Source organism: Prionailurus bengalensis, chromosome A3 (assembly GCF_016509475.1).
Source record: "Prionailurus bengalensis isolate Pbe53 chromosome A3, Fcat_Pben_1.1_paternal_pri, whole genome shotgun sequence".
Classification (NCBI taxonomy): domain Eukaryota; kingdom Metazoa; phylum Chordata; class Mammalia; order Carnivora; family Felidae; genus Prionailurus; species Prionailurus bengalensis.
In genome coordinates this window covers 79,415,995-79,437,306 of record NC_057354.1, presented here as the reverse complement: position 1 = coordinate 79,437,306, position 21,312 = coordinate 79,415,995, and the positions used below count along the sequence as shown (strand labels likewise).

General features: G+C 35.0%; 1 protein-coding gene across 9 annotated transcripts in view; it reads left to right on the top strand.

Moving 5' to 3' along the window:
* Positions 1–21,312, top strand: part of USP34 (ubiquitin specific peptidase 34) — a 251,154-nt gene that overhangs the window by 197,160 nt on the left and 32,682 nt on the right. For all 9 annotated transcript variants that reach the window (XM_043603460.1, XM_043603458.1, XM_043603461.1 and 6 more), the window contains 14 exons: positions 985–1,157; positions 4,676–4,829; positions 5,925–6,003; positions 9,624–9,677; positions 9,820–9,915; positions 13,728–13,792; positions 13,890–13,965; positions 14,048–14,095; positions 14,206–14,271; positions 16,812–16,892; positions 18,860–18,945; positions 19,301–19,469; positions 19,574–19,648; positions 20,762–20,913. In XM_043603460.1, the coding sequence (XP_043459395.1) occupies positions 985–1,157; positions 4,676–4,829; positions 5,925–6,003; positions 9,624–9,677; positions 9,820–9,915; positions 13,728–13,792; positions 13,890–13,965; positions 14,048–14,095; positions 14,206–14,271; positions 16,812–16,892; positions 18,860–18,945; positions 19,301–19,469; positions 19,574–19,648; positions 20,762–20,913 (1,374 nt within the window). The remainder of the gene's footprint in view (positions 1–984; positions 1,158–4,675; positions 4,830–5,924; positions 6,004–9,623; positions 9,678–9,819; positions 9,916–13,727; positions 13,793–13,889; positions 13,966–14,047; positions 14,096–14,205; positions 14,272–16,811; positions 16,893–18,859; positions 18,946–19,300; positions 19,470–19,573; positions 19,649–20,761; positions 20,914–21,312) is intronic.

Sequence of the window (21,312 nt, the reverse complement as noted above, 5' to 3'; positions counted from 1 at the left end):
CAGGCTAAAGTTCATAGTCTGACAAGGCACACAAGGGCCTTCATCATTTGACTCCTTTATACTTCTGTAACATTATCTTTTGCCAGTTCAAAAAATCCATAATGATGATTTTTAGAGTTCTTACTTCCTCTGCTTATGAAATCCTTCAGTTACCTGGTCTCCCTAAATTCCTTTTTTTCCTTAACTAAGTTTCTGATTCAAACAGAAACTCTTTTGATTCAGAATCTTAGAATCCTAAGTATGATGAAGAATTATTCTCCAAAATTCATTATTTTTCATGAATCCAAGCTTTTATATATATATATTTTGTTGTTGTTGTTGTTGTTGTTTAAACTGAAATATTGGTGTTTTATTACTTTTTTTAAAATTTGAACTGGCAATATTTATTATAAGATTTAGGTAACCAATTAACTTGGTGCTGCTGCATTGTTGTAACATCCAGCCGTGTTTATTGAATGCTGTTAGGCAGCATTCTAAAAGTAGTAGGAAATAGGCAGTTTAATCTCCATTTGAGGAATTTCCAAATTAGGAATTAAGCTCAGAGAGTTTAAATAACTTGTTCAGGGTCATATGTCTGGTAAATAAAACAGCCAGACTTTGCAGTTCTAATTTATAAAAATAAATAGGTCACTTCCTGTTACTTAAGATGGAAGAGAAAACTCTGAACCAGAGACCCTCCCCCCATATCTTTGGAGTATGTATAGTGTGATGCCTTTTTATGCTTCAGTAGCACCTTTAATTTCATGGAATTTACCGCAGTGTACTGTAATTTTTAATTTTTCTTACCTAAACACAGGGAAACCCTTTCAAAATGGAAGAAGTCATGTAAGAGGGGGATATATGGTTACAGATACATTTAATAAGAACATGATTTAGAATACTTTTTATTATTTACTCTGAGTTGAATGTTGAAATGTACAGTAAATGATACCAGTTGAAGTACCTTTTGAGATTTTTAACAGTTGTTTTTTTCATGTCTTTCAGGGCATGTTTTAAGAAATTGCCTCGCATTCTGAGTTTTAATACTATGAGATATACATTTAATATGGTAACAATGATGAAAGAGAAAGTGAACACACACTTTTCCTTCCCATTACGTTTGGATATGACACCCTATACAGAAGATTTTCTAATGGGGAAGAGTGATAGGAAAGAAGGTAATTTTTTATCTTTTTCTTGCCTATATTTATCGTAAGTCTCCATAACAAGACAGTCGTCATTACAAAGTTGTAACCAACTGCACATTTAACAAAATGAAATTAAATTTTAGAAAGGGGAATGTATTGAAGTACAGTGTGGCACATCAGTCATTAGCCAGTAAATATTTAGTATTTACTAGGATTGCGTTCTAGGCACTCCTCTGGGTGTTAGGGACATGGCAGTGAACAAGTAAACATGGTTTCTTACCTCATAGAACTTAAGTCTAGTAGGCACGTCTTACTGAAAAAGAAATTACTGGGATGCCTGGGTGGCTTAGTTGGTTAAGCATCTGACTCTTGGTTTTGGCTCAGAACCGGGTGGCTCATGATCTCCCGGTTCATGGGTTCAAGCCCCTTATTGGGCTCTATGCTGCCATTGTGGAGCCTGCTTGGGATTCTCTGTCTCCTCACCCCTCTCTCGCTGCCCCTCCCCTGCTTGCATGTGTGTGTTTGTTCTCTCTCAAAAAATAAAGTTAAAAGAAATTACAAACAGAATGTGTCATCAGATAGGATGGTGAATGTATCTCATATCTAGCGGAATCAGAGATGGCTTTCACCAAGGTAACGTTGAAGTAGAGACTGAGTAAGGACTAGATTGAGAGGAATGGCTAATCTCTTTAGGTGGGTAGGAGGTGGGGGTGGAGTTGATAAGATGGACAAAAGGCCGTGACCAGATCATTTTGTTTGTAGGCCAGGTCTTTTTTTTTTTTTTTTTTTTTTTTTTTTTTTTTTAAGTAGAAAAAGCAGAGGCAAGCTGGGGAGAGGGGCAGAGGGAGAGCGAGAGAATCTTCAGCAGGCTCCACGCTCAGCATAGACCCTGATGTGGGGCAATATCCCACAACCCTGGGATTACTACCTCAGCTGAAATCAAGAGTCAGATGTTCAACTGGCTGAGCCACTAGACACCCTAATAATTTTAATCTCTCTCTCTATTTCTCTCCCTCTCCCCTTCTCTCTCTCTCTCTCTCTCTCTCTCTCTCTCTCTCTCTCTCTCTCTCTTTTAATGTGAAACCTTTGGAACATTTTAAGTAGGGAACTGAGATGACCAGGTGGGTCTGGAAAAGGTTATTCTGACTACAGCAATAGAAATAAATGAATTAGAGGATGATGAAAGGGATGTAGGGAGGCCATTCTGATAAACCATAAGGAAGGTGGTAGCTTGATGAGCAAGTGTACATGGAGAGTTAATAGAATTTGATGATTGAATGAATAAATGAATCTAACAAAGTTACTGAATATCTATCTACTGTGTAACTTATTCTCATAGTGATGGCAGTAGAATGACAATAAAGAGCAAGGTTGAGATACCTGGTTCAGTGTCCAGCTCTTGATTTTGATCTTGGCTCAGGTTATGATCCCAGGGTGGTGGGATTGAGCCCTGTGTCGGGTTCTACACTGAGCGTGGAGCTAGGTTAAGATTCTCTCTCCCTCTCTGTCTCTGTCTCTGTCTCCATCTCCACCACTCACACTTTGTCTCTCTCAAAAAATAAACATGTAAGTAAGTAAGTAAGTAAATAAATAAATAAATAAATAAGTTTTTTGTCCCTTTGAAGCTTACATTTTAGTCTGCTACTAGAGGGAGGGAGAAAAGTCAAGAATGACTCAGGTTTGTGGCTTGATCAGCTAGGTGAATAGTGGGGTCAGTATTTCAAGATCTCAAGAAAAAGGGAATGTGGTCAGAAGTATTGAATGCTAAAGAAAAGGAATGGTTCAGTAAGAACATAACTGAAAACATGTAAAGTCATTGGTTATCTTTATCATAGCATTTTCATTTGGGAATTACAATAGAGAGGCAGATTGCAATGAGTTAAAGATGACACTTGGTTCATATCTAGTTACCTCCAAATTATTACTGCTTTTATAAGACCAGTGATTTTCAAACTTAGGTTTATGTGCCTCAAGGAGCACAAACAGGTGAGAGAAAAAAGCAGAGAACTCTTTGTCTTTGCATTCTTTAGATGGAGAAGTTCTGTTTTACATAATAGCGATCTGGCAGTGTTTTCTTTGTATAAAAAGTTCTACCAATTAAAAATTTTAAGGTGTGAAGAAGCCACTGTATTTTACGATTTGAGAAAGAGAACTGTGTTTTTAATCTTTATACTCCGTTGCCTGGCACTTGAACATTCAGTAAATGTTTTACCAAATGGTATATGAGAAGCATAGGCAATGAGGGTAGGCTGTTCTTTAAGAGAAGAATGTGCTCTTTCTTTGAAGAGAGAAGAGAGATTGGTGACTGTAGCTGTAGAGGAGTATGGAGTTCAGAATTTGAATATGTTTAGGGGTGCTTGGGTGGCTCAATCAGTTAAGCTTCCAACTTCAGCTCAGGTTGAGATCTCGCAGTTTGTGGGTTCTAGCTCCACATTGGACTCTGCGCTAACAAGCTCAGAGCCTAGAGCCTGCTTTGGTTTCTGTGTGTGTGTATGTCTCTCTCTACCCGTCCCCCCACTTGTGCTCTTTCTTTCTCTCTCTTTCTCTCAAAAAATGAGTAAACATTTTAAAAATTAAAAAAGAATTTGAATATGTTTAGAAGTTGCAGAAAATGAGCCAGAAGAAGATGATTAACTTTGAAAATACTTTACAGACGAAGTTAAGAAGTAGGTGTTGTATATATACATCCTACTGTTTAGAACTCTTTTCAAACCATTTCAAAAATTATAGTGAGACTGCCAAGTTATTATACTTACTAGTATTTTTCATGATGCTTCCATGTGTAGAAGTAGCAGAAATTTATGCCAAGATGAAGGATTTTTTTAGGCCACAAGTGATGGGTTCAGAGTGGGATCCTACCTAGCACATCCAAACTTCTCAGCTGCTACTTTGACACTCTTAGCTATTTCCTTCCCTCCACAGTTACTACTCTCTTTCCAGTTTAGACTATGTGCTCAAGTTAACTTAATCTGCTTTCACTCACTTATTTCTGATGATACTTTTCCCTTTCTAAAGGATGCTGAGAATACAGATCATAAATCTTTGAATTTACTAGATTATTCTGTAATTTTTCCGTAGTATCTTTTATCCCTTTCAGATTTAAATCTTTAGCGACAGAAAGCATGTCTTTTGTTTATTTTCTGTCTCCTAATACAAAATGATAAACTGTAACTTGACATTAAGAGACATAAGTATCTTAATGCCTTTTCAGATCTTGTATTTGCTTGCTCCTAATAAGATGAATGAAAAATTTTGTATTCTGCTGTTTCAAAAGGAACAAGATTAGACAAAAAGCATATTTTACATTTCTACATTATGTTGAGGTTGGCCATAGTCATGCAGTAACACATGGTTGTTTTTCCAAGCGATTTGTGTAAATGTTCCTTGAAATTGTAGACTATGAATGGAGAATGATTAGCAAATATTTGTACCTGTTATAATACATAATGTATCTGTGCCTTTTTCTGTATATATTACGTAAAGTGATTCTAAGGTGTCACTGTGCAGTGTTCAGAATTATTACCATTATCTTATGTAAATCATTTCAGGTTTTAAGGAAGTCAGTGATCATTCAAAAGATACAGAGAGCTATGAGTATGACTTAATAGGAGTAACTGTTCATACAGGAACAGCAGATGGTGGGCACTATTATAGCTTCATCAGAGATATAGTCAATCCACATGCTTATAAAAACAATAAATGGTGAGTTTTAAATATTTTATTCTTGGGATTAAATTCTTTTTCCTGTTTTTAAAGTTTAAACTTGTGATTGGTTTTGCTTCGTATATTTCCTGATTTTATTTTTCTAAAAACTTTCTATAAAATTAGGAAATGTTAAGTGAAAGTAACTTTCATAAGATGATAAAAATCAATTGTTCTTAAACTTCTTTTGAGAACTTGATGATGGTGTCCTGAGACAAATGAATATCCAAGGTTTTATATACAGCTTTAGATTCATAGACAATATTGCACCTTCCGAATCTTCTCTTTATTCACTCATTCAAGATTTGTTTGCTGAATGTCTTCTATAAGGTGGCTTCAGAGTCCTTGTATATGCCAATTCGAAGTTGCCTGAATGCTCCACTCTGTCCACCTTACTTTTCCCCTTCCAACCTGTACATTTTTTTTTAGCAACTTTTATCAAGGTAATGGTTGGAAGTCATTAAATCAGTGCTTAATAGCTGTTTTTTGCTATTTAGATATTGTTAGGTAGAGTCTCAAGTATAGTGGCTATATCAATAGTAGGCACTGTTCTACTGTTGGGAATATTGCTTTGAACAAAATGTACATTGGTAAATTGATCTGCAGTTAGCAGAATAGTTTGGTTCAACTCTTTAAGCTGTCATGTCCATGCTATCTTACCTTGTTTGCCCATTTGAATATAATTCCATATTTGGGATCCATTTTGATAATAAATTTTAAAATGGCGTCTTTATTTTTGGAAGCTCTCCCATCTCTTAATCTTTTCTGTCTGGTAGCTTTACATATTCTATTAATGCAAATTTGTTATTTGTTTTTATGAACTCTTTTGTTACCCCTAGTTTTTTATAAATGCATTTATTGGATTTTAGGACAGTTAAGATTTGTACAATTATATTCTAGTTTTTAGTAGATTAGCGTTGTCAAAACAAGAACATAGAATTTATTTACTTCATGTGAAAAATAGTTGGATCACAAAAAAAAGTTTGATTACTTCTTGTAATTTGTCACTATGTAATGTAAATATTTTTTAAATAGGTATAATACAGAGATACTCAGTACATATATACTTGGTCAACACTATATGCTCTGTTTTAGGTATCTTTTTAATGATGCTGAGGTAAAACCTTTTGATTCTGCTCAACTGGCCTCTGAATGTTTTGGCGGGGAGATGACAGTGAGTTTTATTCAGAAATTATAAATGTTTTGTGACTTTTCATGTGTTACGCAGTATTATAAAATCCAGTAGTAGAATCACTAAACTTTCTTTTAATTGCTATGATTAAAACTAAAATTTATTCTGTTGTTGCTTATTGAAGTCGAGACTGTTTGGAATAGATACCAGGCACTGGGAAATACCTTTTAAAAGACTATTTCTGCCTTCAACTAATTAAGAAGGTTAAGACTTAAAATTGAAAATTTAAATAGTAGTATAGGAATTGAATTACATTGCTGTGAAACATTATGATGGAAGAAGTTGTTCACTTGAATGCTTTGGGATTCAAGCAAAAAGAAATTACTCTTTATGAACATAATATGAAAAATCTTTGTCAAGGACATTGGCTTGAGCTGAGCTTCGAAGAAGTATTCTTTCAGTACTTTTTTGTAATGGCAGCAGCAACCTGATTATTACTATTGACAGGATACACAAAAAATATCTTACCTGTTATGTTATTATCTCTAAGACATGAGAAAAGACAATTAGGTTGGAATACTAGTGTTTAATTATAATATAACAATTACAATAAAATAGGCATTTTATCCAAGTATCAATTTTCTGAAAACTGTTAAAACACTGTTTTGATTCTCAAAAGACCAGCGTTAGTCATTCCCATTTCACAGATAAGCCCACGTAAAGTTATTTTTCACTTTAATAGCCATGTGTATTGTGAAATCACTGTTCACATTCTGGATTTTAATGCTCTTTGTTGCACTTACATACTACTATTAATAGAAAAGAGGAAGTAGGCAAATTGCTAACACTTCAGAAATGGATAGAAGGAGGACGTAAAGAGTTCCTGATGCCATCATTAAACTGACTGCATTTCTAAATGTTATTTGTAAAATATTTCCTTAAAAAAAAAAAAGAAGAAAAAGAAAAACAAATACACTTAGCAAAGTTCTCTTAAAATGTAGTTTTTAAATTGCAAGTACATTTTCTTAACTTTATATACATTATGGTAAAGTATCTTTAAAAATGGTTTGAATATTTTCAGGTGTAGTTGACCCTTGAATAATGTGGGGGTTAAAGGTGCCAGCCCCCCACACAGTCAAAAATCCAAGTATAACTTGTCTGTTGCTCAGAAGCCTTATTGGGCACGCCTGGGTGGCTCATTCGGTTAAACATCCAACTTCAACTCAGGTCATGTTCTCACGGTTCATGAGTTCAAGCCCTGTGTTGGGCTCTGTGCTGACAGCTTGGAGCCTGGAGCCTGCTTCGGATTCTGTGACTCCCTCTCTCTCTCTGCTATGCGCACGTGCACTCGCACTCGCTCTCTCTCGCTCTCTCTCTCTCTCTTCTCTAGAACAAACATTTTAAAAAATTAGAAAAAAAAGGCCTTACTGATAACATAAATACTCAGTTAATACATAGTTTGTATGTTACACATTATGTACTATATTCTTTTTTTACTTAATTAATTAATTTTAAAATTTATATCCAAGTTACTTAGCATATAGTGCAACAATGATTTCAGGGGTAGATTCGTTAATGCCCCTTACCAATTTAGCCCATCCCCCCTCCCACAGCCTCTCCAGTAACCCTTTTTGTTCTCCATATTTAAGAGTCTCTTATGTTTTGTCCCCTTCCCTGTTCTTATCTTATTTTTGCTTCCCTTCCCTTGTGTTCATCTGTTCTGTGTCTTAAAGTCCTCATATGAATGAAGTCATATGATGTTTGTCTTTCTGACTGACTGATTTCTCTTAGCATAATACCCTCCATTTCCATCCACGTAGTTGCAAATGGCAAGATTTCATTCTTTTTGATTGCCGAGTAATACTCCATTATACATATATGCATACACACCACCTCTTCTTTATCCATTCATCTATTGATGGACATTTGGACTCTTTCATACTTTGGCTATTGATAGTACTGCTATAAATATTGGGGTGCATGTGCCTCTTTGAAACAGCGTACCTGTATCCCTTGGATAAATACCTAGTAGTACAATTGCTAGGATGTAGGGTAATTCTATTTTTAATTTTTTGAGGGACCTCCATGCTGTTTTCCAGAGTGGCTGCACCAGTTTGCATTCCCATCAGCAGTGCAGAAGAGATCCTCTCTCTCAGCATCCTCACCAACATCTGTTGTTGCCTGAGTTGTTAATGTTAGCCTTTCTGACAGGTGGGAGGTGGTATCTCATTGTGGTTTTGATTTGTATTTCTCTGATGATGAGTGATGTTGAGCATTTTTTCATGTGTCAGTTGGCCATGTGGATGTCTTCTTTGGAGAAATGTCTTCATGTCTTTTGCCCATTTCTTCACTGGATTATTTGTTTTTTGGGTGTTGAGTTTGGTAAATTCTTTATAGATTTTGGATACTAACCAACCCTTTATTTGATACATCGTTTGCAAATATCTTCTCCCATTCTGTCAGTTGCCTTTTTCTTTTGCTCATTGTTTCCTTCACTGTGGGGAAGCTTTTTATTTAATGAGGTCCCGATAGTTTTTTATGCTTTTGTTTCCCTTGCCTCTGGAGAGGTATTGAGTAGGAAGTTGCTGCAGCCAAGATCAAAGAGGTTTTTGCCTGCTTTCTCCTCGAGGATTTTGATGGCTTCCTGTCTTACATTTAGGTCTTTCATCCACTGTGAGTTTATTTTTGTGTATGGTGTAAGAAAGTGGTCCAGGTTCATTTTTCTGCATGTCGCTGTCCAGTTTTCCCAGCACCACTTGCTGAAGAGACTGTCTTTACTGTCTTTATTCCATTGGATATTCTTTCCTGGTTTGTCAAAGATTAGTTGGCCATATGTTTGTGGGTCCATTTCTGGGTTCTCTATTCTGTTCCACTGATCTGAGTGTCTGTTCTTATGCCAGTACCATACTGTCTTGATGATTACAGCTTTGTTTTTTATGTTTTATTTTTATTTCTTATGTTTACTTATTTTTGAGAGAGAGAGAGTGTGAGCAGAGGAGGGGCAGAGAGAGAGGGAGACATAGAATCGAAGCAGGCTCCAGGCTCTGATCCGTTAGCACAGAGCCCGACACAGGGCTCGAACCCACGAACTGTGAGATCATGACCTGAGCTGAAGTCAGACACTCAACCGACTGAGCCACCCAGGGCCCCCATTATTACAGCTTTGTAATACAGCTTGAAGTCCGGGATTGTGATGCCTCCTGCTTTGGTTTTCTTTTCCAAGGTTGCTTTGGCTATTTGGTATCTTTCTGGTTCCATACAGATTTTAGGATTATTTGTTCTAGCTTTGAAGAATGCTGGTGTTATTTTGATAGGAATACTGTATTCTTACAATAAAGCTAGAGAAAAGAAAATGATATGAAGAAAATCATAACAAAAATAAATTTACAGTACTGTACTGTATTTATTGGGGGAAAAAAAAATCTGCCTTTAAGTGGACCTGTGCAGTTCAAGCCTGTGTTATTCAAAGGTCGACTATACTTTTAGCCAAAAACTTTTGTCAAGGATTTTTATGATGTAGTACTATTTGAACACTATTTACAAAGTTACTATAAAGAATAAAATAGGTATTTATGAAATATTTTATATATAAATACAACTGAGATAAATATAAGCTGAAATATTGTCTTTTAAAGTAGCAAAACTTTTATTTTTTTAAACAGACCAAGACCTATGATTCTGTTACAGATAAATTTATGGATTTCTCCTTTGAAAAGGTAATCATTTCTTTGCATATATCATTTTACATAGTTTTCTTTCTTCCATGTTATCTAATTTTATAGTTAAACTTGGTCAAATTTAAAATATACTTATTTTTTCATCCTTTTTTTTTTTTTTTTTTTTTTTGGCCCCTTAAAGACACATAGTGCTTATATGCTGTTTTACAAACGCATGGACCCAGAGGAAGAAAATGGCAAAGAATTCAAATTTGATGTTTCGTCAGAGTTACTAGAGGTATAGTTAATTTAACTTAAACAGCAGTTTACAAGCATATCAAGAATTTATGCAAGTAATAGAACTCCAAGAGCAGGCTATAGCAATGTTAGGATTTGTAATCTGGGATGGATTTAACAGTGTTTATAGATAGTCTTGGTAATACTGATATATGACAGATGCATGTGAAGTGAATGAGATTAAAGTGAGTGGAAATAATTAGTAATATTAAAGAAAAATAAGAATAAGACAGGTAAAATAGTTGATGGAATTGGGGCAAGCTCATAAGTAACTTGTATGTGTGGTAATGGATTGGGTGATTGGTGTTCGTTCCTTCTTTGCTTCATGTTACATATAAATGTACCATATATTTGAAATGCACTTAAAATACTATCAAATGCTTTAAAATGTGTCTTGATTGTAGTATTGAGGTTTTCTTTGTTTTATAATGTAATAAGTGGTAGTGTTACTTTAACGTCTTAAGAGTTATAAAATACATTCACACCTCTGTGTGTGTTGTGTCAATGTAATAAACTCAGCTGAAAGTACAAAATATAAATCTTAAAGGTATACCTGGTAAAAATGTAATCTTCCATCTAAACAGTTCAGCTTTTACTATTTATTGGTTAATATTTGCGCTGTTGCGGTCATGTCTTAAAACCAAGTGGAATTTTTTCCCCCAAACAAATAATCTTAACAGGTGTCTTGCCTACCCATAATATTACTGATAAAAACACAAGAACATCCACATCTTTTAAACCTTTGAATTGGATTTACCAGCAAAATTAGGTGCTTCATTAGATTTCTTATTCTAGATAAGGACCCAACAGTATTTAATGACAACCCAGCCCACTTGTGAAGTAAAATGAAATTTTAACTGAAACCTTAAAGATGTATTTTGTTGGGGCATCTGGGTGGCTCAGTCAGTTAAGCATCCAACTTCGTCTCAGGTCATGATTTCACAGTTCATGAGTTTGAGCCCCACATCAGGCTCTGTGCTGACAGCTCAGAGCCTGGAGCTTGCTTTGGATTCTGTGTCTCCCTCTCTCTGTTCCTCCCTCACTTGCTTCTCTCTCTCTTTCTGTCTCTCAAAAATAAAAATGAAACATTTAACATTTGTTTTTAACATTTGTTTGTTTTTGAAGGAAAGAGAGAGCATGAGCGGGGCAGGGGCAAGGAGAGAGGGAGACACCGAATTCAAAACGGACTCCAGGCTCTGAGCTTTCAGTGCAGAACCTGACGCAGGGTTCAAGCTCCACAAACTGTGAGATCATGACCTGAGCCTGAAAATGAAACATTTTTTAAAAAAGATGTATTTTGTTTACATCAACGGTTCTGAAACTTCCTATTCTCAGAACTTTTATATTCTTAAAAAATATTGAGAACCTGGGACACCTAGGTGGTTCAGTTGGGTCCGACTTCATCTCAGATCATGATCTCACGGTTCCAGAGTGCGGCCCCGCTTCGGGCTCTGTGCTGACAGCTCAGAGCCTGGAGCCTGCGTCAATTCTGTGTCTCCCTCTCTCTCTGCCCCTCCCCCCCACATGCTCGGTCTCTCTCTGCCTCTCAGTAATAAAACTAATTAAAAAAATTTTTTCTTTTAAATATTGAGAACCTTAAAGTTTTTTAAAATATTAGTTTTAATGTGGTGCTTATATCTGTCAATACTTACTATATTAGAAATTAAAACAATTTTAAAATTTACATTAATTTATTTAAAAATATCAAAAATAAACTTGTGACATCCTAATATAAATAACATTTTATTAAAAAATATTTTTCAGAACAAAACCCTGTTTTACATGTTGGCAAATCTTTTTAATATCTGATTTAATAGTTGACAGCTAGAGTCTCATAATAGCTTTTTGCATTTGCTCTGTTGTGATCTCATTCATCATTTAGCCTCTGGGAAACTTCATTCTATGCTCAAAAAAGAATGAGAGCTTAAAAAAGGCAGATAGCATCATCATATTACTAAAAAAATGGTGTAGATCTTACATATACCCTAAAATGGTCACAGGTACTCCACAGCTCTCTCAACCATTCTTTGAGAACCACTGATTTATGTGGTGACAAAAGGAAATCCATCCTTTTGCTCTACCAAGACAAGAAAAATAAACTACATCAAAATATTCTTGATTGCACATCTAAGCCAACCCTTTTTTCCTGGCATTGCTTTAGCTTATTAATTTAAAATAGTTTGCTTGCATATACATTTTACTGAAAATATTAAAATATGATAATACTGTTACTTAATATTAACATAGATTTTAGGTAAAAACTAGAATCTGGTCTTTTAAATTTGTACAGTTAAAATATAGCTAGTAGCAGACTTTCCCAAAGAGTAAATTGAAAATTTAGAGCTATAAAATTTATTAAGTAAACAAACATTATATAATGACTATTATGGATAAAACAAAATGCCCAGAAAGAGTAGTTGATTTGAATTGCTGGGGGAAGTGATTAGGAAATGCTTCAGATTAACCTTAAGCTGAGACTTGAAAGGTAGCAAAGAGTTAATCATGTGAAGATTACTCCAAGCAAAGAGTAGATTATGTACAAATTCCCTTAGGAAAGAAAGAGTTTATTGGCATGTTTTAGGAGCTGAAAGATGATCTCTGAGACTGTGATGATTAGTAAGTTCAAGGAAATGTGAGCCAAGATGAAATTGAATGGGATATAGAAAATACCTGGGAAAAATCTGATCATTGTAGTGAAGTAATTTCACACTTAGACACACCCAGATTGCTCCACATATGTTGTATTGTTAAAACATAAAAAGGATTGTCAAAAAATAGGGTGAATATTTCTGTAGGACAGAAATGGAACAGATATAAAAGCACTGAGTCTGGTGGAAAAACAGGACTACCAGGCTCTAGGGTCCCCTTTAGCTCTTTTGGGGTAAAGGTGACAAAAATTATAACAGAGGATCTAGAGCCGAGCTCATGGCTAGAAGTTGAAAGCTGGGAATGGAGCTCCATTGCTGTGAAAAAGCATTGATGGTTGAATGCTGCCAAAGTTTTCTTGAAGCTACAGCTTTCTAGAAAGCTGTGTGCATGGAAATGCTAGAGTACCAAGAACTCTGAAGCAAACCATTCAGTGACTAGGTCTGCATCAATGTGGAGCAGGAGCCCTAATACATAATTCTAAGAGCTGGTTCTAGACTAGAGTAGTGGGCTGGGAAGCAAGTAGAGGTAGTTGAAAATCTTTAGGAAGGATCAACACAGGCAGTAATGTCAGTAATCAACATAAATATGTTCCAGATAAAAATAACTTTATGGAACTAACAACAACTCAGAGCATGTTTAGGGTATTCACAGAGTTAAAGGAACACAAAAACTAAAGTGAGCAGAGAAGTTACTCTAAAGCGTCATGTCAGAAATAATTATTTTTCATAATTGTTACAGAATAAGCCAGGAAATCACCTAAGTCAGCCAACCTGAATTTTTTTTATTTTGCCAGTTTTCGATCATAAACCTTTCTCATAACCTGTTTTTATCAAAACATGACATAATTTTATTCATTTATATATTCGCTCTTGAGACAAATGATATTTCAGAGTTCTTCCTTTCACGCCCTGTATAATTGCATTTTTAAAAAACTAATTGCTTGAGGTAGCCAGATACAGAATGATAACATTGGAGCAGGCTTAGTAGCCATTTTCATATTCTTGTATACTCAGAAAAAAATCAACATGAATTTTAAGTGCCTGCATTTTTTGCTTTTTTTGTTTCTTTTAGAGCAAATCTTTTTTTGTCTAATAAAAATACTAGTAAAATGTAATGAAGCAAATGCTTTCCGATATGTAATGTTAACATTTTCTTTTACTTCAGTGGATTTGGCATGATAACATGCAGTTTCTTCAAGACAAAAACATTTTCGAACATACATATTTTGGGTAAGTTTTGTAAATTTAGTAATAGATTTTTGTTACACATTTAAAACAAATCTTCTTCTGTAAGAAATGTAACTTAACTTTTTTTTTTTAATTCTAGGTTTATGTGGCAGTTATGTAGTTGTATTCCCAGTACATTACCAGATCCTAAAGCTGTTTCCCTAATGACAGCAAAGGTAATCTATAAGCCTTAGATAGTTTTTCAAAATTGACTACTTTAAGATAATTAAATATTTTTTGCTTAATCTTTTCTTACAGTTAAGTACTTCCTTTGTCCTAGAGACGTTTATACATTCAAAAGAAAAGGTATGTGTTGTGTTTTCGTAGATTTTTGTGTCATTTATCAGATAACTTCTGGTTTTCATGATCTTTAGCTCAGAAGTAGATGCCTTAAGTGACTTCTTTTTCTTTTTTAGCCCACAATGCTTCAGTGGATTGAACTCCTGACCAAACAATTTAATAATAGTCAAGCAGCTTGTGAGGTGAGAATAATTCAATGAACAATGCATAATTTAATGTGCACTTTTTTGTTTTACTTACTTTTCTTCTTAGATGCTACAGCAAAATTATTGTATTTTATAATAGGGATCCCAATGTAAATTGTTCCTAAAATTACTCAACAACTGAGGAAGTTGTCATTTATGTGTCCTATCCATTACACTGATTAAATAATTGATTGTTAAGGTATTTAAAAATCCTTGGGTGCCTCTCCCCCCATGTATTAGAATTAAAAATACAGAAAATTCAGAAGACTGATAACAGATATTTCTTAACTAATTTTGAATATTATAAAACAATAGTTGACAACAAAATCTTCCTTCCCCCTCCAAGATAAAAATGCATATATCCTAGTATATCAGTTTATGTCCAATTTTATCTTCTATATTGTGGTCTAATATATCCCTGTAACAATATATCCTTAAGGATAATCTGCTCACAAGTAATGATCACTTAACCATATTGGCATCTTACTGTTATTTTATCATTTCTTGATTAGTTCCCAAAGTGATATAAGCCTTTCTAGGAATGCAAGTCTTAAAATTTTCCTGAGGTGGGAGATAGCAGCATAGTGTACAATAGATGAAATTAGTTGAAGACTTTTTTTCTTTTTTTCTTTTCTTTTTTTAATTGTTTATTTTTGAGAAAGAGAGAGAGGGAGGGACAGCATTAGCAGGAGAGGGTCAGAGAGAGAGGGAGACACAGGATCGGAAGAAGGCTCCAGGCTCTGAGCTGTCAGCACAGAGCCCAATGCGGGGCTCAAACCCACAGACTGCAAGATCATGACCTGAACTGAAGTCAGACAACCAACTAGCCACCCAGGTGCCCTGAAGATATTTTTCTTATGTATAAGTTCATCTGATTATGCCTTGAAGCAGTGGAATTAGAGAATCTGATTGTTGTAGAATACAAATACAAAGCCATGATTTTTTAAAACTTTGTAATGAGCATTTCAAAATGAGCACAAAAGTAGAAAGATAATGAACTCTTGGGTACCTATCACCCAGTTTCAACAAATAGTAACATTATTTTGTTTTCATCTCTTCCTCGTGTCTGTTTTGAGGTATCTTAAAGCAAACCCAGATAGCATATCATACACATCCATGAGTACTGAGTATGTATCTCTGATGAGAACTTTAAAAAATATATATAACCATGATTCCATACTCCTAGTAAAATTAGAAGTGGTTCCTCAACATCATCCAATACTCACTTTGTGTTCACTTTTCTCTAGTTGTCTAAAACCTGATTTCGCAGTGCCTGGGTGGCTCAGTTGGTTGAGTGTGGACTTAGGCTCAGGTCATGATCTCGCTGTCTGTGAATTTGAGCCCCACATCGGACTCTTTTGCTAATGGTTTAGAGCCTGGAGCCTGCTTTGGATCCTGTCTCCCTCTTTCTCTGCCCCTCCCCCACTTGTGCTCGGTCTCTCTCTCCCTCTCCCTCCCTCCCTCCCTCCCTCCCTCCCTCTCCCTGTCAAAAATAAACATTAAAAAAAATTTTTTTTAACATTTTTTGGGGCCAACTGGCTCGGCCCAGTGGTCTAAGCATCCAACTTTGGTTCAGGTCATGATCTCAGTTCATGAGTTCGAGGCCCATATCTGGCTGTCTGCTGTCAGTGCAGAGCCTGCTTCAGATCCTCTGTCTCCCTGTCTACCCCCACCCCCAAATAAACAAACATTAAAAAAATTTTTTTAATGTTTTTCTTCTCTCAGTTTGCTTGTTTGAAGTAGTATTTAAACAAAGGCTACATTTTGCTTTTGTCTCATAAATCAACTTTCATCTGTAGCAGTTAATAACTTTTTTTTCCTCTTTGCTACTTTGTCATTTGATCTGCAGAATTCTCTACTGCTTGTTTTGACTGATTGTATCCTCCTGGTGTTAGTTAACAAGTTCCTCTATTCTCCACCCCTTTCATGTTTTCATATATAGTGTTGCCACTACACACACACACACACACACACACGTACGTGTGTGTGTGTGTGTGTGTGTGTGTAGTTAAAATTCTCTACACTTGTCAGTAATTGTGTATATGCACACAGTAAAATTCAGTATTACAGGAGTTAAGTGATTAAGAGATATCTGGAAATCATTGAGAATTGTCTTAGCATAAAGAAGTGTTTTTTGTTATCAAGGGAACATAATTTCTTTTTAAACAGAAAAAAATGAATCAATATATCATGTTATTAATAGGAACAAAAGATAACTGCAGTCTGACATCTGTGAGAAATAAGAGGAAAATAGTATTCCATTGTATTATGTTAAGGGCTGTAGGTTGCCATGATGCAGGTTGTACACTGTGATGTAGATGGCATTCATGAAATTCTGTAGTTAGAGGACCCTGATTGTGACGTTTGGCATTTTAGAGTTTTGGACTTTGTAACAGTTAAAGAATCTGTTTTGGTAAGAACTTAAACTAATCAAAACATTGACTAGAAGTAAAATCCTTATGTGATTTTTTTTTTTTTTTAAATCCTATATTTAACAAGTATTGGTTGAATGTTTATATCACACTATTTTTCTACAGTGGTTTTTGGACCGTATGGCTGATGATGACTGGTGGCCAATGCAGATACTAATTAAGTGCCCTAATCAAATTGTGAGACAGGTAAGAAAAAGAGTGTTTGAAAAAGAGGTAGCCTTCAAACTAATAATTCTAATTTGCCTGTGAATGTATTTTAACCCAGCATTGAAAAGTAGTTTGAAAAGATTGACCTCTTATCAAAAAAATAATTTTGCTGTTGTTTCATCAGCTTCTTTTAGCAAATCAACTATCTTTCCAACCAAGTGATTAAAATCATTCACATTTCCTGGTTGTAGGAAGATAGCTTTAACTCCCTGTTCTCTCAGATCCTACTGTGGCTGCTTTCTGAGTTGTACTGATTCTTTTTCAGAACCTTAGATATTCTAACCATGGTAGAGTGTTGTAATGGCCTTAAAAATTAAATGAATAGTATATTACATTTCTGTGAAAGATTTTGAACTGTCACATGAAACAATTTGTGTCTCCTTAAATCTTTGGGAAAATTAGACAAAAAAAAAGTAAATATTTTATATTCACTTATGACACAGAACCGAAAATTTAATCTGAAAATGCCACTTTTCCCTTATTACTAACAAACAATTTTTACACCATAAAATTAATCAAAACCTTTCAAAGTGTAAAATACAGTAGTTCTATCCCCAGACTTATGCACCCATCGTCTAATTTTTATAATCCTGCTAAGAGAAACTCCATACCTATTAAGTCACTCCCCATTTTATCCTGTTGCTTCTTTTCAGCCACTAATGACAGCCCCTTATCTATGAATTTGCCTACTTAATGATATGGATTTGCTTATTTAATGATAATTGGAGTCACACATTTTGTGGTCTTTTATGATTGTCACTGATTTAGCAGTGTTTTCAAGGTTTATCCATGTTGTAGCATGTATCTGTACTTTTTTGCCAAATTGTATTCCATTGAATGGATATACTAAATATTGTTTATCCATTCAGCAGTTGATGAACATTTGGGATGTTTTCACTTGGCTATTTTGAATAATGCTGCTCTGCACATTTGTGTACAAATATTTGTGTGGACATATGTTTTCAGTTATTTTGGGTATCTACCTAGGAGTGGAATTCCTGGGTCATATGGTCACTCTAGGTTTAATATTTTAGGAACGACCAAAAATTTCCATGGTGTCTGCACCAGTTTATGTTCCCACCAGCAATCTATGAGATTTCTTTTTTTCACTATCTTCTTCAGCATTTGTTACTGTCTTTTTGATTTTAGCTCTCCTAATGTGTGTGAAGTAGTTAGTATGTCATTGTGGTTTTGGTTTGCATTTCCCTAATACTTAATGATAATGAACATCTTTTCATGTGCTTAGTGGCTATTTGTATATTTTATTTAGAGAATCCCAACCCTTTTTAATCCATGTTTCTTTTAAATTTTTTTTTTTTCAACGTTTATTTATTTTTGGGACAGAGAGAGACAGAGCATGAACAGGGGAGGGGCAGAGAGAGAGGGAGACACAGAATCGGAAACTGGCTCCAGGCTCTGAGCCATCAGCCCAGAGCCTGACGCGGGGCTCGAACTCCCGGACTGCGAGATCGTGACCTGGCTGAAGTCGGACGCTTAACCGACTGCGCCACCCAGGCGCCCCAATCCATGTTTCTTTTAGATAAACTTAAATCACATTTCCTTCCCCTAGTCATTGACCTCTGATAAGCAGCTATCCTTCCCTATTCCACTCTTTTAAAGAGATGGATGCTAAGTTTTCTGTTCTGTATATCTCCATTAATCAAGAGGTTTTTATGAAGCTTTGTGGGTTTTTTGTGTGTGTTTTCTATTACTGAAATGTATAGTTTATTGTTGTTTTTTCATTTATTACAAAAGTGATTATTTTTAATCTACCTTTACCTTATATTTTTAGTCCAGGTGAGATGTCAGAAGAGCTTTAGAATGTCAAAAGATAATCTGTGGGGAAAAGAAATGGTTGGCAGAGAGTTTTGAATCATGTTAATTTTTTAGTATCTCTATTACCTGATAAAGTTGGCTCTTAGATTGTTATAACTTTTCGTTTATAGATGTTTCAGCGTTTGTGTATCCATGTGATTCAGAGACTTAGGCCTGTGCATGCTCATCTTTATCTACAACCAGGAATGGAAGATGGGTAAGAAGTGCCTTTTGAACATTTTATTTTTAAGCTTTTTAATTATCCACCTACAGAGTATTTTTAAATATCCACAGTGAAACATTTGGATTCTTCTATTTAAAAACAATCTGTAATGATACCGATCAAGGAGAGAAAACTTTTATTTTTGATCTTCAAAATTGTCTACAAGTAACTTCATGATTGAGTTAGCCAGACACAATAATTAGAATCCACCTACTTAAATTATTATAATTCGTATTGCAGTCTATTGCAAAGATGAAAGATAAATTTGGGTTTTTAAAAACATCTCTCCTTCCAGAATATCTATCCCCAGACTTCATACTGTCTCTGAGATATTAAATTATATTTTCAGGTCAGATGATATGGATGCCTCAGTGGAAGATATTGGTGGTCGTTCGTGTGTCACTAGATTTGTGAGAACTCTGTTATTAATTATGGAACATGGTGTAAAACCTCACAGTAAACATCTTACAGAATACTTTGCCTTCCTTTATGAATTTGCCAAAATGGGTGAAGAAGAGGTAAAGCTATATCTTATTTATTTCTGGGATTATGTACCTGTTTTCAGTATTTAAAACTTCATTGTTTTTATGTTATATTTTTAAATCAATGTTTTTATTTTTAGAGCCAGTTTTTGCTTTCACTGCAAGCCATATCTACAATGGTACATTTTTACATGGGAACCAAAGGGCCTGAAAATGTAAGTGCAGTTCTCTCTCATATTGGGGGATTTAAGGGTCCATGTTTTCAAGTTTGTATCATGGAAAGTCCTTAGACATTAGAACCCTTTAAAGTCTCTTCTGGCCCTGATATTAGATAATGTTAAGGGTCTGAGTTTGGTTGATATTTTTAATGAATGTAGCAAGAGAAGAAATAATCAAATAATGATTTCATTGGCAAGGCCCTGGAACAAAGCAAATATATTTAGGCAAAGTGGCCACCACCTGTTTTGGAGTCCTATCAAACGTGTGTCATCTCAGTGAACATTTTTGCTGGCTGTATTTTTAAGCCCTTTGCTATTGAGTTTGTAAAATCTTCCAAAAATTTAAGTAGCTGGTCTATTCATAATTATGAAAATATTATATGAACTTTGTCTTGTCTGTGACCACCACATTGGCTTGTGCCCTATTTTTACTGTTGTTACCTCCGTTTTACAGATCAGGAACTTGAGGCTTAAAGAAGTTAACTTGTTTTAGACCACAGTGAATTGGGCTTTGATCTTTGGTCAGACTCCTGAGCTAAACTGTTAAACCATTATACAGTAATGCTTCTCAGAATATGGGCTTTTACTACCTAATTCCTGCCTATATTGTGACCTGTTCAGACTGCTTTTCTTTTGCTTTTTAAATCATAAAATGTCTTCAGCCTCTTGCATTTCAAAGCCCAAGTGCATATCTCTTTGGAAGACTTACTATTTGGATTATCTGAACACTATTAATTTGTGTAACTGGCATTTTTATTAAATAGGAAATGCTGTTTTATCATACTCATATAAAAGTTGATCTTGATTTATCTTCCAAGGGACTTGCCTGTAAGAAAAAAGAAATTGTTAAAAGATTTATCCCCGTAGGTGAGGTGTAAATAGTCACGGTGTTGAGAATCATTGTTCTTTACAGTTCTGCCTGCTGTGTCTAAAGTTGTCCTGAATGTTGTTTAGACTCTTAAAAGTTAAGGTTAGGCCTTTGTGTGGTTGTTCTTTAATACATGCTCCTGCCACCATTTACATAGGGTAGTTTTGTAAAAGATTCAAGTTATTTTCTCTCTGGATAATTCAGTATTAACATATTAGTTCTAACATTTTGTTCTGTTCTAGCCTCAAGTTGAAGTATTATCAGAGGAAGAAGGGGAAGAAGAGGAGGAGGAAGAAGATATTCTCTCTCTGGCGGAAGAAAAGTACAGGCCGGCTGCCCTGGAAAAAATGATAGCTTTAGTTGCTCTGTTGGTTGAACAATCTCGCTCAGAAAGGTGAAATGTTTCAACATTCAAAATGCTTAAAGCATGTTTGATTTTATTCCTTCTACATACTTGTTTTACCACTACTAGCTTTTGTTACATAATTCCTTTTAAATAACACCACTATTTATCAACTCTTGTGGCATAAGTATTTCAATCTTTTGTATCAAACTCTTACTTTCACTGAGTCATGTTAGAAATATACGTTGAAGAAATATACAGTAAAATATTTAGCAAAATTACATGTGCGTTCATCCTTTGACCTAGCAATGCTACTTCCAGAAATGTGTGCCCCAAATACAGAAAGATGTATGTACAGTGATATTTATTGAAGTAGTTAGTTTATAACAGCAGAAGACTGGAAATATCCACCAAAAGGGGATTAGTTGACAAAAGCCGGCATCCACTCAG